The following is a 19701-nucleotide window of genomic DNA, read 5'->3' as shown; positions in this document are numbered from 1 at the left end:
AATTATTAGACTTTTTATTTATTGAAACATCCTTGTTTTCTTGATTTGTTTTTCATAGTTGATTTTTTAATGAAAAGCCAAATTTACCCTTAGAACATTTTCATTGGCTTCAAACATTAGGAACATGTGTATGAAACTAAAATATAGTGACTCCTCAATAAAGATTGCTTTGGGACAATAACCAGAAACGGTTATACTATTTCTGGAAAAAGTATTGCGTTATGGAAAAAAAAGTTCCTGTCACAACTATCTCTAAAAATACTTTTTGTAACATATAACATGATAGATAGGAAGGAGATGCTGAGCTGTATTATTTTTGGAGGGTGACTTTGGTTAACAAAATCCAGTGTTTCAGGTGTACAGTTTAACAGTAAGGCATATATGCATATATGTATGTGTATATGTATATATATATATTTATATACACACATATATATATTGCATTGTGAGGTCTCCTTCCATAGTTAGATTTCTTTCTGTCACCGCATATTTGACTCCTTTTACCCCATTTACTTCCCTTCTACCCTCTCTCCTCCTACCTTCTAGTAACCACAATAAATCGATGAGCCATTTGCTGTTCCCTACGACACTAAACTATCGCTTTTTTCTTACAAAGTTGCAAGCCTCAGATTCTGTGCTTTTTTGCATTCCTGTTGACCCCAAAGTGTTAACTACATATTGGGTTTTGTTTAGTCAACCCATGATTTTGTAGTTCAGAGCGAAGAATTTTATGACTCCTCACATTCCATGGATTTGAAAGGATTCAGGAGAAAGCATCCGTGCTTGTATCCCAGAGCTAGAGATCTTAGCTTTCTACAAGTTCACTGTATATCTTATCTGAACCTATCTAGCAATAAGTTATGTGTCTTTCCTACTGAGTTCTAAACCCTTTGAAAGCAGGGCCTATAATTGGTTCTTAGTTTCCATAGTTCCAGAACACCAGGCTTCATACTTGGTAGGGGCTTGTTAAACATTTAGAGATTAATACAAAGAAATTAAACGAATCTTTCCTCTGTTTAGCTCCAGGACGTTTCTCTAGTCCAGACCAGTTTCTGGGTTTTTCTTTCTCTCCTTGTAACAGGACTCAGAAACTCAAACCAATTTTCTTTCTCCACAGCACCCACACAAGCAGCTTGAGGTTCTTATCCTCTAGAACTGATTACATAGTAGTACACATTTATGTAGTTCTCTACTTATTTAGTTCTCTTATTTAAAGATTTAGATATACTCTTCACAAAGAAGTAAGACAGAGAGAGAGAGGGTGGCCAAAAAATCTGGCACTATAAGAAGCAAGTTTTTGAGAGTTTTCTTCTGGGACTGCCTTGATACAGTCTTACAAATACAAAGTGACTAGAAAGGAAGATTTAATCACACTTCAAAGAGATTGGGGCAACATCTGTATAAATTGCCAAAAAATATCATGACCACAAGGTTCTCTTCTGATCTGGTTTTCCTCAAGCCTTTGTAGAATGCCAACGTATTCAACTTCTTTCCAGAATGTTCTAATGGCAAGTAGGAAAATGCTATAGAATTGTCCACAAATGTTGGACTGTAAAAAAGCAACATAGTCCTTAACATTACTCTGAATCCTCTCATCTTCAACTGAGGATACATTAGGCCAAAATAACACTTCTAAGACTATGATGTCATTTATTTACTCTGGCCATAAATATACCAATAAAAAGTATCAACGTGAAGTAATCAATAATTTAACTCTTCAATACTACTTAATATTGAGATTTGGTGACATAGTTTGGAGTAATCACCATTCTGTAAAATTATTTTTGCTATCTACCCCTCTCCCCTTGCCGTAGCTCCTAACTCCACTCTGCTGGCAACATCTAACAACACCTTACTCTAAAACCAATTCAGACTTTCTCCTCAGAATATCAATAGGACAGGGAGATACTGAGTCAATTAACTGCTGAATGAAGGAGGCAATTGAACGGAAAGGTTATATAACACTGGGGCCAGGACCTCTTGTTGGTTGACATGCAAGCAGAGAAAGTTAATAAAGAAAAGGGCAAAGACAAATGCAGATGAAGAGATCACTCAAATCTGGAAAGAAAGTAAGACAATTCCTTTTTAAGTCTCCTGAGTGACCCAGTTATACTTTATTTCCTGACCTTGTAAGATATTAAGTCACTTGTTCTATGACTGTCTTTTCTTAAGTTGACTTGGTTGGATTTCTTTTTTCTTTGTATTAAGTCATGCCCTTCATAAACCTTAACTAATTAAATTAATAACATATTAATTCAATTAATGACATAAATTTGAGGAAACTCTGAATTAGTGAATTAGTGCAAATTATTCGCTACATTATGTGGTCTTTAAAAAGATGTTCCAAAAAAATTTTTAGTAGACATTTTCTATAATTTTTGCATTATTCATTTACTTTTTCATATATATCACAAAAGTAAACTTCAGTCCAAAGGAGGTGACTAATTCAAATTATGAAACAGAAGAAAAGAAATTGTACGATTGAACTGGACCATACAAAACCAAGGTAAAATATGGGAAAGGATCCAGTTTCATTCTGGACCTTCTATACAGACAAAAAAGCATATTGATCACATGTTGCATTCTTAAAGGTAAAATTAATAGGCATATGCCAAGGATGGTAGATATTAATTACATCTTTAGGAGAATAACTGGCAGCATACCCTATGAGCAATAAGTTTTGCAAGGTCATGTATTTTGAGGATACTCTGCAAGCACAGAATTAACACAAATGTCAAGTATTATATCCACAAACTACTCATTTTATAAGGCTTGTGCAATACAAATTTAGCCAATAGGGATCAAGGCAAGGAATAACCATGTGCCCATGAATTGTTCTGTGAGTCAAAGCCAAAAGTATTGACTAAGGCTGTCCCTACCTAAATTAGAATGTCATCAACTGGAACTAACACGCTGCTCTGTCCTTAATTCCCCTGTATCTCACATGACCTTTTGAATTCTTTACTAAAATAAAATGTCCTATAAAGACTTCATATAATGTCCTCCTCTTCTTGGAGTAGGACAGCAAGAAAGATATCAGAACAGTTGCATAATTAACTTCTGAATCATTCTTTCTCCCACTTTTGTGAGCTTTTTCCATCCAAAGGAAAATACTGATTGCTAAATGTGGTACTTTATTTCTATTGCATGTTAAACTTCAGCTTTGATAGAATAATAATGGTCTGTCACATGGACACCTTTTGCATTGTAATTTCTTTTCATTTTATGACAATTGACATTTGAGAGAAAATGATAAATAATTTAAATATTAAGTTGATGAGTCAACCCAAATGACAAAAAAAAAACCAACTTTATCAGCAATCTAAGATTCAAAAAAGATATTTGTCGATTAATTAGATTGTTTATACCCTTTTTTAAACTCATAAGATAAAAGACAACTCTGTTTTGACAAGGCTTAGAAAAATCTTTCAAATACATTAACTCATATACTTTTAATTATTCTGCTTGCAGAACCTACAAAGGGGGTTTGCTTCCAGAATTATTGATATGATCCATTGATTTTGAAAACTTTTATTACAGTACAGATCATTGAACTATTAAGCTAAATCTATTCTGGTAGTAAAAAATTTAAACATAAATGGATTATATGATATATATTGAACTTTTTTATTTATAGAACTCATATTTATGGTTTTTAAAGCCTTTTTAAGCAAAAGATCAATACTTCAAGTGAGCTGGAAACAAGTGACTAAGAAATAAATAGAATTTTTAGATATATTTCATTTCCTGAGTAGTATAGACATTCTACCATAATATCATTGTCAAATGATACAAGTAAATTTTGTTTTAGAAAGGCTGTTACACTTTAGGTATGTAGAAATATGGATATATGCAAAGTAAACAGTGACAGGAGTATACAGAGTCTGGAAGACAAGTCTGAGTAGGCTCCCCTATCAACAACCACGCCCTTCAGACAATGTGGAGACACCAGAGCTGAGAGAAAAGGTCACGTTTCTCCATTACCCAACCACATCTTTCCCTCTCCTACCAGCTCTTTAAATCTTTCATTCAGCACTACTTTAGAAGTCAAGAAATCAGTCTGTGTTTTAAAATCTTGCCTCATACCCTCTGACCCCTTTCCCTGCTGCTACGTTGGATTAGTCCTCTGCTTCCATAGAAGCCCTTATGCTTTGCTCTTAAATAACACTTATCATAGCACATGAAATTGTGTTTCTTTTCTTATTCTCAAACTCTTAACTTAAAGTTTCTCCAGAAAAAGAATTAATTTTTTTTTACATCAAAATCGTGTTACCAGAATAAACCCTGGCATTGAGGGAGCATGCAATAACAAGTTTATCAAAGTATTTATTGAAAGTTTACATATTAGGTATTTTTCCTGGCACTGAATTTACAGTTGGGATCATAATCATTTAACTTTAGCTACTTTTCTGCTAACATTCTCAACTCCCTTGCCACCTTGTGCTTATCCCACAACAAGACACACAATCCAGTTTACTCATTTTTCAAATCTTAGTTTAAGTTTACACTCCAGTATAAGGTCTTTCCTGGTCTTCTCAGGCAGAACTGCTACCTCTTGTGAATAATCATGGCTTTTTATATGCTAATTATATTAGTCAATATATAGTTTTTATACATTGACTAATGCACATAGTTCGTTTCAGATTACTAGCACTGGCTTCATTCTCTGGCTTTATGTGGTGGCAAAGGTATTTCAGGAGATCCAAGCTTAAATAATCACAGCTATATGTCCAGTGGAAAAATTAATATTAAAATTTCCCTTCCTGGAAACTCCCATAAAATTACTAAGATTCATTTGTCTTTGGTTACATGCTTACTACCAAATGAATCATTGTTAGTTACAATCATTGCAGAGGGAGTTACGATTTTTATTTTCAGTCAGGTTCCCAACAGGAAATAGATGGCACACTCAAACTAGGATAATTCAAACAGAATTTCTTTACAAAGGGACTAATTACAAAGATGTTGTGTAAGTAGGAAAACTATAAACAGCATTGCTAGGCACCCTGCCTGCGCACCATGGCCAGGGATGAACCTAGATTTCAGACTCCCACAAGACCTAGACCCAGAGACAGGTCTCAATGACAACATGACACCTGGTATGTCAAATACCAGTAGAGCGGCAGGCAATAATTGCTCCTGCCCATGCTGCAACCTTGGTTCTCTGCTCAGCTGCCAGCCAGGGAAACCAGCTTCAGTGTAGAAATCACATCCAGGTCTTATTACCCACCAAGGGTCAACATCTTTGCAGAACTTGAAGTTTCATGAAGTAGAGATAATTTCTTAAAAGCAGTAATACCGTTTCTCATTTTGAATCCTCCTTCAAATTCTAATGAACTAACAGCAATTGTATTCGAAACTGTGCCTACATATTTTTCACATTTAAGTGTGAATAAGAGAACACTACTTCAATAATTGTCTTATTGATTTGAATTAATGAGCTTATTTCAGAGTATATGTTATTAGATAAACTGGTAGAATTTTTAACATTTTATTTGCTAACTCATATAAAAGCATTTCAATATTGAATATCCAACAAATATAACTGTTAACATCTCTACTATTATAAGAAAAAAAGGTTTAGATGCCTGGAATTTTTTTTTTTTTGTAAATGACTACTATAATATATTATCTCAACATAGTGTGATAATCTGTACAACCTAATAGTAAACTCTTAGAGAAAATGTTTTAGGACACATTCATTTTTATACTCAGAGTGCCAACTACAATGCTGAAACTAAATAAATGTTTGATGAGTAGTTGTAGGTCTCTTTGCCCCAACTACTGATAAACTATATACTCCTTGATGGCATGGACTGCATCTTGTGTGTGTGTGTGTGTGTGTGTGTGTGTGTGTGTGTGTGTACATATACACACACACATACATATATACATATATATGTGTATATATATATATTACATTCAGAACATAACACATATGACATTGCTTAATAAATATTGATTGACTAATGCTCAAAACTTAGGCTCAACTTTGTATTCCCTAATATTTTGTCATTCTGTTCAGATAACATTTAGATTTCTTCTATGCTAAGTTTTTACTAGGTAAATTATAAATCATTATCATTTAACCATGTCATTTCTGAAATATCAACACGCTATACTTTTTTATAATATCCTCTAAAACATATGACTTTACTAGCATCATTTCCAAGTACATTTATTAAAATGCTTTTAATCTAGAGATAATAATAATAATAGCCACAATTATAATAGCATTTAAAGTAAAAGAAGGATAGAAGTGGTTGAGGTTACTGAAAGAGAACTGCTTTTTATGTTTTAAGAAGCTAGCTCGAAAACCTTGGAGAAGAGAAAAACTAATTGGTATCAATTTCAGTCTTCTCAAATGGAAAAAAAAAATGTTGTCAATGTACATGAAGAGTTCTTCTTTCTTGTCATTCAGATATAGACAAATTTCTCATAACTATCACGAGGCTGAATCATAAGATGTTGCTATCTTAACCATACTCTGTGCTTTAATTCATATCTTGGCATTCTAAGATATTTTACTGTGTAAAATTGAGATGAACAAGATATTACATTCCACATCATTAAGTAAAGCCAACCAAATAAAATAAATATAGAAAGATATCTATCTTATTTAAAATTGTGGTCACTTACTATTTTATATTTATGGTAAACCAGTGTGTTTTTGAGCTAAACATCTTAGTCAAGCATTACTTGTCTTATCCAAGTTGAAAAGTTAAGGTTTTCTTCATATTTTAGTTAAAAGCCTTGGTTCGCTAGCTGACTGGAGAACCAGACTGCATTTAAGCGGAGCTCCAAATCATGACTTTATAATATCTGCCTTGTGTTCAATGCTGAATATTCTATAATATTCTTAATTGAAGATGACAAATCAACTACCTAATTTCATATGACAGCAGTCAAGCACTTATGCTATGTTACTAGATTTCTGCTTTGTACACCAGCTCCATTGACCCAATGATATTAAATAAATTAATCAATTTTAAGCATTTGTTTTATTTATGATACTCAGGCAGCTGGTACTACCTAAACCAACTAGATGTAAATATGTATTTTATAAAGCTTAAGTAAAGGTGGTCAAAAGAGAGTAAATGAATTAAAGATGAAAGAAAAGGAAGAGAAATTCTTCCGATTTAACATATTTTAAAAAGTAGAATAAAATAGAAGAGCATACATCATGACTAAGTTAAATAGCTTTCATTCCATTAGTTACATTTGCATAAAATATAAGAAACAGTCACCTGTCTTTTAGTGCTAATTTAAAAAAAAGAAAGAAAGAAAGGAAAGAGAGAGGAATTAAAAGAAAAGAGATTGTTATGCTTGAAATTACTTCAACCTTGCCAGCTTAGTTTGGTTAATAATTACACATAAAAAAGGTTAAAGTTGTTAAATTAAATATCACCACTAAAATTAGATTTTTTTAACTTCACAAAAACAGCTTTCATTAAATTTTAACACATCCTAAGCATGTGACTTTTTTCCAAATAATTTACCAGGATATTTTTATTCATGTTTAAATAAACTTAGCTATTGTCTCCATAAATTTGTAGATAAACTTTGTCCAATCTAATATTTTATTATAAAGTGAGAATAAAAAATTAAATACCTAGATTAAGCTATTTTTCAGATTGTCAATAACTAACTTTAGAAAGAAATTTTTAAAAATATTTTTTCATACATAAGATAAAGTTAAAACTCACCTTTTCAGTAATTTTTCAGGAAAGTTACAGAATTTCTAGATTCTTTATTTAATTCCTGGTGATCACCACTTACATAAAATATTATACCCAATGTCACTATGGAGTGAACTATTTGTCTTACTGAATACTCGAGGAGAGGAAATGTGAAGCAAAGAAGAAGGAAAGACCATGAACATGTTCTTTCAAAATTTCCATCTCAACTCAAATATTGAAAGAATACATCTTTCCTCATTCATGGTGATTAATGTTGTTTCCTTCCACTGTCACCTTTTTATAGTGGAATTAAAAATCTTGATATTAGACTATAATGGTACTATAGGTACTTTAAAATTAAGACTGAAGTAAAAATAAAAATAATACCTTTTACCTGATTAGGCCTATGTCCTGATTTCTTTAATGCTTACAATAACCCTAAAGGTAAAGATTTCTAGTTCCATAATACAGATAACGAATATAAATATTGAGTTTACATTTGTCTGGCACCTAAGAGATTTATATTTAATCTTCAACAACACTTTCTAAGGTTTGATTCTCACTATTTTTTCTTTACAGATATTTATTCTTTACAGATAATGAAGCTGAGTCTTTGAGAGTTGAAATGACTTTCCTGAGCTCACGATAGTGAGGAAGGCAGGCTTCCACTGAAGTTTTGTTTAGCTCTAGTATATGTGGATTTTATTCACAATGCTTGATAGATCTCTTAATAAACTGAAGTCTCAATCTCAGGAATAAGCATCAGTTCCTAGTACCTTCACAACCTCTCCTCCTCCATAAACCCCCTTCCCTCTTAAGCTCATACACAAACACTCAGTTTCCTTCCTCTTCAGGTTTCAGCCACAGTCAAACAAGGAAAATAGTATAGCATACTAAGTTTGTGTATTTGCTTCCTTTTCTATAGCATTTATAGCTCATTCCACGGTATTCATTGAATGTGATGCAGTTTTCCTTAAGATTTTTATCGTTGCAATTTAATTATTTTACCAGTTGTAGTAGTTACTACTCATATGTCTCTTGAAGACAATAACAGAATAATTCAAGCAAAGAATTATGAATATGTAAATTTTATTTAAAATACTCCCTTTCCAAATATTTTCGAGATTTGGTCAAAGATTTGGTCAAAGCTAGTAAACACTTTAATGGTTAAAGCTACTTTCATTAATGATTCTAATAAAAATTCTGCTTAATATTTTTAAGATATAGTTAAAGCTGCTTTGGTTATGAATTTCTAATAATGAATTAGCAATGTATCTCCTTGTATGAGTCTAGAACTTGTCAGGGTAACAGAGTCAGGACAACTATTGCTAGAATAAAGGGATTTAATGAAAATGTTAGAGTTTATATTAATGTTGGCAAAGCTTGGGAGAAAGGCCAGGAAACCCAACATTTAATTAAATCCAGTTGCTGCCTAAAGTTAAAGACACAGACCTTGAAGCGCCTCTGCCTAAAGCCTCAGAGTAGGAGGCTCTCATAGGCTTTCTTGGAAACTATTGTATTTTTCAAATATTTGAGAAATTTTCCAACGACTGTTTTCCAAGAGCACACAGAAGCTCCTGTCAATGTCTGCTCACAAGTCTGGCACATTCAAAGAGTCATCAGCTCTCTTCCTCTCTACCTCCCAAATTGTGGGAACTTCAAAGTCTCATCAAACTGTAAAGTCAGACTCTTTAGAGAAAGGGATTCTGGAAGATGTAGTTCCCTGCATCCCCTTTACACTGCAGGAACTGGGAGGGAGCTCAGAGTGATGTCAAACTGACAACAAAAAATCCAGCACAGTCCATCCTTGTTGACTCAGCATCAGTACTCATGACATTGGCTTTGGGGCCAGGTGACATAGAGAAATTGAAAAAATAATGAGGAAATGATTTGAGAACAAACTTTTAGTGGTGCCTGGAAAGGAGGTGCTGAAACCACCTTGGAGACTAGAAAGAAAACAATCTATGATTTGTAGTAGCAAAACAATTTATAAGTAACTTAAAAGGTTAAATATGTTTGATGAATTTGTGGATCTAAGAGGATATGCAGGCAGTATGTTTAAAGTTCTAATTGATAGTTTTTATCAGCTGTATGTAATAAAGTGTGAAAAGGAAGAAATTAAAGTTTGCAAGGAGAATTTAAAAGACATATAAGAACTAAGGCTTTCTAAATAGGAAAACAAAGCTATTTCTCCTCACTGATCTGTCAAGATAGCAAAAGATTCTAAGTATAAACATGGCCGTAGGGTAAAGAACAGATCAAGAGTACAGCTGTAAAATTCTTTATTAAGACTTCAAAAAGGTTTAAGAGGCTGCCTAGTGAAGCCTCTCATCTAGACAAAAGGGCTTCTAAGAATCTTAAAGGTGTCATCCCACAGGCCTAATTTACTGTGTAAAATAGAAGTTTGTCTTGAAAAATTATGAATGTGGCATTTTGGGGCATGTTGTGACTTCCAATCAGAATCATAAGGAAACACAAAGTTTTTAAGAGAATTATACTAAGTTGCATCAAAGGGGAAAGAAACAATTCAATATGAAAAGATTGTCTATAATAAGCAGGAAGCAGGCTGAGAAGTCTACATAGCTGTAGATCCGAGCTATTTCTCATAGAAAAAACAGGACCTCTCTGAGAGCAGAGTCAAGAGCCCAGAGAATTCAAGAACCACAGAGTACAGTGGAATAAGCCACCAAATTAGGGAGCAGAAGTGGGTTTCTGAAGATGTATTTCTACCTCTCAGAATAGAGCACTCTGACATTTGTCTGGGTGGATTTCAGATCAGTGGCCACTATGTGCCTCTCTTTACCTCATGTTTTTGAAAAGGGAGGTCTATTGGAAGCATCCTGTCCCTGACTCATCATTACATATTGGGGATTGCAGAGCAGATAACTTTTTAGTTCATGGGTTTCTAAATCAAGAGGCAACGCAGCCTCAAGGAGCTTCATCTGCTTCTTGACCGCAAGCAAAGCACAAGATTATGAACTGGTGCCATAATTAGCTGAGTTTTGGGTGAGCAGGAGAGAGAGTGAATGTATTCTGAGTATGAGAGAAATGGAAATTATTAGATCCAGTGCACAAACTAAGGGAATGATAATCCATAGGGTAAGAATGACACTTAGTCTGATGTCTGAGAATCACAGGCATGTCACCTAAATTGGATCTGGGCAGAGTTCAAGCAAGATGAGATAGGAAGGGCTGGGCTTCCAAAACCAAAAAGGCAGTTGAGTTGACAAATCTGAACAGAGTATATAAAGAACAAGAATTTAAGAGACTTAGAGATTCGATCTAGCAAGCAGTGATGAAGAAATAGAGAATGAAAATTTATACACATACATGGAAAATGCAAGCAACATTGCATTGACTTCACAAATGCTGTAAAGTCTTTGTGAAAACCCACATTGCTCCCTGTAAGCAAGTCCTTACTGGTTTGAAGGAATGAGAGCAATTCTTAACATTTTCATATCCTAGCCCTGGAATCACTCCTTAAATTTGAAATGCTATAATTCCAGGCTCTGAGTGTAACTGCAATCTCTCCTTTTTTCATCCTTGCATGTTACCTGAACCTACATTAAAACTGCTCCTTTATCTCATCAAGACCTCGAATTACTCAGCCTTGGCCTGTTTCCTCATTGAATTACTTCTCTTGTCTGTTCTTTTCTAAAACTGACATTGATCCAGTATCACCACCAACATTTTCCCTTGGCCTTTGAACCTAGACTGCATCTAATTCCCTATCCTATCTTGAATCGATTCAATTATCTCTCTAGAATATAATTTCTAATTTTGGAGTACTGATGGAGGATAACAAAGTCCTAGACCAAATTTATTCCAATGGCCTTCTAAAGCCGCTGATTTTAGCTACCTGCTCAAGTGCTCTGTAATCTTTTTCCTTACGCCTTCTCCCTAGAGCAATAGTAGTACTCCCTCCAAGCTGTATCACCCTACCTGCACATCTCACTCTGCAAAAACACAGATCTTATCCTTTCACTTCCCTTCTTAAACATTTTGAATACTACTGACTGCCAATAAAATAAAATCCAGTGTCTGGATCATAGCATGCCAGCCCCTTCATTGTCTTTCTAGTTAACTTTCATCCCTCACCTCCAACCTTGGTGATAATGTGCCTTTGCAGTGTCCCTATTGAACTACTTACTTCACATGTCTGAATGCATCCTGCCTTTTTATGCCCCTGCTTTTATTCATACTTTACTCTCTACCTGGAAATGTTTTCACTGTTTCACCATGGTGTGATTAATTCTTCCTCACCAGTATTTCTAGGACACTTTATAGATACCTCTATAATGCCTTTATTGTATTGTATGATTATATTATAAGTTTGCATTTAGCTGTTTCATGAACAAGAACAATGTGCTATTTTGCTGCTTTGTTTTGTTGAAGGTAGGTTTGTTTGCTTATTTCTCTCTGTTTCTCTCTCTCTCTCTCTCTCTCTCTCTCTCTCTCTCTGTATCTTTTACACCTAGAAGATTAATGAGCACATAAATAGCTCTCAAATAGTTCTTAAAGAAATAAATGGAAGCAAAGATATATAATAAACCCAGAGAAAATCTCAGAATTATCCAGGAAGTAAAATAAAATTTGAAAACACTATGAACAAATTCTTACTATTACAATTTATACATTTAGACCTGGTCAATATCTTAAACATTCTCAGAAAGAAATAAGCAGGTTATTCCACTGGATATTTGCCTCCATTTGAAAACAACTGTTACTCTGTAACAAAATCTTTATTTTACAGAAAAAGTAGTTATTTTATAGACCTCAATACTTGAAGAGAGTTTTTAAGTAAAGTAACAAATCTCAAAGGACAGTAAAATGGTGATAAGGTAACAGTTTTGTTCCACTAATCAGTTGTTATATTGTTATTGTAGAGAAGTTCATTAAACATCTATAGTTCAGTTTTCTTATCTATGAAATGGGAGATAGTAACTCTACCCACCTCACAGATTAGCACTGACAATTAAATTAGTTAGTATATGTAAAGTACTTAGCACAGTCCCTGGGGAAGTAAATACCCAGAAAAATAAATATTGTTATTTTAATTGGAGCCACCAACTTGTAGGTTCTCACGAGGTCTTGATAGAATTGAATTTTACTTTCTTGCCTTTTTACAATGCTATTGCTAAAATTACATGTGTATGACACTCTCCCCCCCCCCCCCCGCCAAGGTTATTTATAATATATTAAATTAAATTAAACTATCCCCTTAGGAACTTACAGTTTGACCTGAATGGTAACAATATAATTGTACATCAGGATAAACACCTGAACACTAATCAACTTTAGAGTTTTTTAAAAACCACGTATAACAGAAAGACAAAATTCATAATATAGCAAAATCAATAAATTGGCAAGTATTCATGCTGAGTAAATCCTGGGATGTTTTTATCCTTTGTTATTATCAAGAAGACTACATATAATTAATAGGACTACAGGCTCTATGAAAAGAGTAATCCTGACTACTACTCGGTGATGACATTGAAAATACAGAATGCAATCTATATTTTAAGATCAGGAGAAACATGTGTGACATGGCCTACATCCAGTAACCTAGAGCTGGTCCCTAGCACCATGAGGATTCACAGAGGTGAAAAGGAATGTGAAAGAATCTGACAAGAGGCTATGTTTGCGTTAATGATGGTAGATGATTTATTGAGATTCTAATTGTAAGCGGCAAAGGAAATAAGACAAAAAAATAAAGAAACTCAATTGTGATTGGCTACATTTGTTTTCCTGTTTTCTTTGTTTTCTATAAACACAACTATCAGAAGATTAATTAGTTCTTTAAATTTAATAATGGGAAGATTTCTTATAAACTGCAATAGAATTTATATGATACATTTTGATTTTTTTTCCTTAATACCAACTACCACTTTATTAAGCTTAATTTAAATGCCACAATGTGATGTTTAGAGAAATCAGTTAAATTATCAAATAATTTATCTTCTAATTTTAAGCTGGCTCATTTTCCTACCGAATAACTTTGTTATGGAAATACACTTAACTCTTTCCAAACAAGTTTCTCTTGTTTAATATTCTATTCAAAATATAATTTGAGGACTATCTTTTTTATTAGGCAAATGAAAGTGGAAAGTTATTTTTGCTTATAACATGCCAAACATCAGCATTTTTAAATCAATTCTCATAACTAAATAAACACTATTGCAAGGAAATTAACCAATTAAGAAAACATTTAGCCTTTTTTATTGAATATATAATGCAAATTATATGATGTAAGAATGGGGATGGGAATTAGAAGGAAGGTAGAAATTAATTAATCTTCCATGTTTCTGATATGTCTAAATGGCTTCAGAGTAAGCATTGACCTCCCTCACACCATCCAATGATGTTTCCAGGGAAAATATCTAAAGACTGTGAGGCCCACTGATATTGAAAGTACATATCAAGGATTTCTATGACAGTCCTGATGGTGTTGATGAGCACACCATTATGTCTCAGGCCTGTGATCCAATATTGATTAAGGAAATATGTTCATAGGGCACAACTCTCATAACAGGCTGAAAAACGTGGAAAGTGTTATTAAGCCCAGAGCAGGAGGTCCAAGAGCTGCACTATAGACTGCAATAAAAAATAGGGAAACATCAGGAGAAAAGCTAGAATAAGATCATTTATTTGAGAAAATCCAAGAAATGTTAGAAATATGAGAAAGACAGATGTAGAGAAAGTTGTGCAGCAGAAATGTCAATGGAGAGGAGCTCATGGATGAGAAACTCATAGCAGTAAAAGGATTAGACAAACAGCTAAGGAACAACCATGGCAATGACCCCCACAAACCTGACATGAGACTTTATCTTTCTTCTTCTCTTATTCTATGGGAGGATGGAGGGGATTATGGAGGGGGAGGCAGGAGGGTGAGGTTTAGGGGTTGAGGAGTAGGAGGATAAGAGTAAGGAGAAGAGGAAGAGTACTATCCTACTCCTCGTCCTACTCCTCCTCCGCCTCCTCCTCCTCCTCCTCCTCCTCCTCCTCCTCCTCTTCTTCTTCTTCTTCTTCTTCTTCTTCTTCTTCTTCTTCCTCTTCTTCTTCTTCGTATCCTTCAACTTTACAGCATTCATTTATTCTTTTTAATAGTTTTTTTGGTACAGTGTTTTGGGTTTTCTCTTTCTCTCTCTCTTTTTTAAATTAGTCTCAGGTACTCAGATTGTATAAGTCTGTCACCTGTTAGCCTCCATTCTTTATCTGGGGTTGTCTTACTTGCCCTTTACAAATAGGCAAATCAAGTAGATATACAACTCCTTTTCAGTCACACATAGGAGAAGTACTCATTTTCTGGGTAATAGGTATTCAAATTTCTTCTGTCATTCAGTTTCCTTAGGAGCAAAACATTTGTAATTGTCTTCAATGAATATGAGAAAATAAAAATTAAATTTAGTACTGGTAACCCAAACACAAGTAGAATATTAAATATGCTGTATTTCAATATTTTAAAATATATATACACACAGGTCATAAGAAGCACTCAAAATAAAAATCAGTTATTTTAAATTATTGTTCTATTAGTTCCAACAGATGAAACATAACTTTAAAGTAAAGACTATTTAAAGAATATAGAAACACAATAATAGTTATAACTAGAATAAAGTTTCAGGTTTCTATCATCTCCATCTCTTCCTAAAATTTAGGGAGCTGCTAAAAGATTATTTGAGAAAGAGAAAAAGGTTGATGGGGGAAAAACATATAAAAATAATTAATCTTATTTGATGATACTGATTGCTCTTATGTGACTTGTAAGCAAAAATTATAAGCCACATTTGGAGGATTTTCTTTCAAAGTAAGGTTACAGGGTCTTTACAATGGTGACTTGTAAAGAAGAATAATTTCCATTTCAGGGTGCGTGCCATTATGAGCTCTCACTACTGACAAACTTACCTTCTTAAACGAGTTTTTGGTTATACATGTTATTGTAATGGGCAGCATTGTCCAGTTATTGGGCTCCAACTAATTAAATTTCATTTTAAACCAAATTAACTATTTATATCCACAAAGACATTCTGACATACTCCTAATTTCATAAAATAATTATGGAATGCTAGAAATATACTAAAAATATTTTGTTTTTATTTATTTTTCTTTTTATAGCCTTTATATCCTGACATAAATACATTAAAAGTTCCTTTTGTCTCTATAAGCCCAATAGTAATATTTTCAATGTAACTTTGAATTAAGTATGGTATTGTTTATGATCTTTAATGAAGCCTTTTATTACATTATATAATGCACAAATATATATTAATGGCATGTGCTTTTAAACTTTATCTGCTGCAGACAAAGAGAAAAACAAAATATAGCTAGAATTAATATAGTTTTTTAATGCAATTCTATAATGGTAGAAATTTTATTGAAATACAGTTTACTCATAAAAATTGTTTTGTTTGAGCTGTATTTTAAGAAATGTTTTGAAAGTTATTGTTTGATACTTTTCTCATTGTTTTCTTAAATTAAATGAAAAAGAAAATTTGGAATCTGAATTCATTTTTTTCTATCCATGGAATATTCTGGGGAAACATACACATAAATATTTTTTAAAATTATTCTGAAAGGAAGAGAAAAATTTTTGAAGGTTTCTCTGAACGGTTTCTTTCCTTTGTTACAGGTATCCATTTTTTCCAGCTATATTAATCTTTTGAAGCAAAAAAAATATGGATTTCTTAAACTCATCTGATCAAAATATGACTTCAGAAGAACTGTTAAATAGAATGCCATCTAAAATTCTTGTGTCCCTCACTCTCTCCGGGCTGGCGTTAATGACAACGACCATCAATTCCCTTGTGATCGCTGCAATTATCGTGACCCGGAAGCTGCACCATCCAGCCAACTACTTAATTTGCTCCCTTGCAGTCACAGATTTTCTTGTAGCTATCTTGGTGATGCCTTTCAGCATTGTGTATATTGTGAGAGAGAGCTGGATTATGGGGCAAGTAGTCTGTGACATTTGGCTAAGTGTTGACATTACATGCTGCACGTGCTCCATCTTGCATCTCTCTGCTATAGCTTTGGATCGGTATCGAGCAATCACAGATGCTGTAGAGTACGCAAGGAAAAGGACTCCTAAGCACGCAGGCATTATGATTACAGTAGTTTGGATTATATCTATTTTTATCTCTATGCCTCCTCTATTCTGGAGACACCAAGGAACTAGCCGAGATGATGAGTGTATCATCAAACACGACCACATTGTTTCCACCATTTACTCAACATTTGGAGCTTTTTACATACCATTGACATTGATTTTGATCCTTTACTACAAAATATATAAAGCAGCAAAGACGTTATACCACAAGAGACAAGCAAGCAGGATTGCCAAAGAGGAGCTGAACGGTCAAGTCCTTTTGGAGAGTGGTGAGAAAAGCATTAGACTGGTCTCCACGCCCTACGTGCTAGAAAAGTCTTTATCCGATCCATCAACAGACTTTGATAAGATTCGCAGCACAGTGAAAAGTCCCAGGTCTGAATTCAAGCATGAGAAATCTTGGAGAAGGCAAAAGATCTCAGGCACAAGAGAACGAAAAGCAGCCACTACCTTGGGATTAATCTTGGGCGCATTCGTAATATGTTGGCTTCCATTTTTTGTAAAAGAATTGGTTGTTAATGTCTGTGAGAAGTGTAAAATTTCTGATGAAATGTCAAATTTTTTAACATGGCTTGGATATCTTAATTCTCTTATAAATCCACTGATTTATACAATCTTTAATGAAGATTTCAAAAAAGCATTCCAAAAGCTTGTGCGATGTCAATGTTAGTTTAAAAGTTCATTATTAAAGGGTTGTGGTTTTTGTGAGGTAAAGTTACTGAATAAAACATTTAAATTTTTAGAAGGAAATAAATTAGAATTGCTAAAGTTATAAGAATATTATCTATATTTTAATAACCACATGAATATAAACTTTATTGATTGATTTAAAGATGTATCTCTTGACCATCCTTCTAGAGTATTCAAAATCAGAAAATATTTTATTATTTGAAAACAACATTTTGTCTATGCAATGTTCCTAAAATGCTAACTGGAAATATATGTACATATATTATTAACAGTGATTTTCCAGGTTTATGTCTCAGAAAAATTATAGAAGTATTCTATTAATGCTCAATTAACAACATACCTTCATCCACAATTTCTATAGAATCTTAGTATTTTATTACATATTCTATTATTTTATAGAGAATAGATTATTCCTCACAAAGCACACATTTTTTCTTCCTAACCATTCTTGTCCCCTCTCCATCTTACCCTGAGCAAAGGGGAGGGGAGAAGGAGCTGACAAGAACCCTTAGTTATTATGGCTGGAGGAAATGTAAAAGTTAGGATTGAAATTGTCTTTGTATTTAGATAGTAAAGAGTAATCATAAAATGAGTTAGGCACTGCTGAATTTTGTGCATATTAAAAATATTCTTTTTGGTTAATATGAATTCTCAGAAGAATATTTTCTTAACTATCTATTATCAACATTTGAAATCAGAGCCTTACCCTAATAGCAATAACTTAAGGTGGGAAGTTGGGGGGAGGTGTTATACTCGCCCCATGTTTATTTAGAAATGAAATTTAAAACACTAAGTACCCTAGGCTACTTATCAGTTATTATACTCATAATGTCTTTTTAAGAACATAAAATATATTTCATTTCTGTTCATGTTAATAAGCTCAATTGCTAACTAAGACGTTCATGGTATTTTGTACTTCAGCAGCTTCATACCTTAGATTTAAATATTATTTCTCTTTTAATAGAAAGAATGTGATAGAAACCTTTAGAACTTTCCAATGACTTCAAGAAAAGCTCTAGTTTTCCAATTGGTATAAATATAAATAAGCAAAGATTCATTATACAAACTATATATATATATAAAATGATCATTAAATATGCATATATCTCCCTATTAGTCATTCTACTAGTTCAGTGAGCCAAAGTAGTTCTATAAGTTTCTCTTCCACATTTATACAAGGATTTGAAAACAATAGAACAAAAATACTTTTAAAAAATAGATTATTTTATGCTTCTGAGAAGGTTACAACTACATTTCGGAAGGCTTACCATCAACCAAGATCATTTGAAAAATATATATATTTCTTTTTTTAAAGCTACACCACTATGTATATTCTCAACATTCTTTCTTGGTAGGATGCTTTAGGTACATTACATCAATTTTTTATCTCTCTGCAACACAGTACTCTCAAATTAATAAATATTTGTATAGTTTTTATTTTATATAAGGCATTAAGATGTACTATATACAGGATACAGAAAATAACGAAATACAGTTTCTTCCCTTAACATGTTTACAATCTAAAAGGTAAAACGAAAAAAAAATACAAAAAATAGAAAAGAAAAAAACAAGATCTGGCACGCGCAGAAGTTGTTTACATAATTATAATAGTTCAAATGAAAAATTGATCACATCTGATTGAAAAAAATCAAGAACATTTCAAAAGTATCTATCTAAAATGTTATTAAATAAATAATATTTGGGTAAGAGAAAGGAAAGAACATTCTTCAGGTGGTGGCATCACCAGTAGTTCAGACTGCAACCTACAAGTATTCTGTAGTGCATGATCATGAAAGGGAAGATAAGTTTGACAAGTACTTAAAACAACAGAAAAGATTAGCAGAGAAATTGGTCATTATTGTGGCTGACTTTTAATATCAGAAAAAAGACATCTACTGTCAATTTGACTGCTGTCTGTCAATAGGTGGTCACTGATACTTTTTAGCAGAAAAATTAGGGTAGATATGTATATGGATTCAAAGAAAGAGGGGACTGGAGATAATGCCTTCTTGTTAGAAAGCAAAGGAATAATCCAGGCAAGAGATAATACAGTCCTGAATTTGATTCTGAGGATAAGAATGTACAGGAAAAAATAGATGAGAGATAGTATGGAGGTAGTATCTATAGGATATAAAGACAAAAAGATGTGAGTCACTAAGATATCTTGTCCTCAATTAAAATGAGAAACTCAGGAGAAAGGGCCTATTGGTGAAATGATGACTTCAG

At 33.2% G+C, this 19701-nt stretch overlaps 1 protein-coding gene across 1 annotated transcript in view; it reads left to right on the top strand.

Moving 5' to 3' along the window:
• The window catches only part of HTR1F (5-hydroxytryptamine receptor 1F), a 96937-nt gene extending 79453 nt beyond the window's left edge, over positions 1 to 17484 (top strand). Inside the window, exon 2 of the mRNA XM_016145827.2 lies at positions 16309 to 17484. Within this exon, the coding sequence (XP_016001313.2) occupies positions 16355 to 17455 (1101 nt within the window). The 5' untranslated portion in view covers positions 16309 to 16354 and the 3' untranslated portion in view covers positions 17456 to 17484. The remainder of the gene's footprint in view (positions 1 to 16308) is intronic.
• The last annotated feature ends 2217 nt before the right edge of the window (positions 17485 to 19701 follow it).

This window comes from Rousettus aegyptiacus, unplaced genomic scaffold (genome assembly GCF_014176215.1).
Source record: "Rousettus aegyptiacus isolate mRouAeg1 unplaced genomic scaffold, mRouAeg1.p scaffold_m13_p_4, whole genome shotgun sequence".
Taxonomy (NCBI): domain Eukaryota; kingdom Metazoa; phylum Chordata; class Mammalia; order Chiroptera; family Pteropodidae; genus Rousettus; species Rousettus aegyptiacus.
Note: the sequence above shows the minus strand (reverse complement) of the source record. Positions and strands in the feature narration are given on the sequence as shown.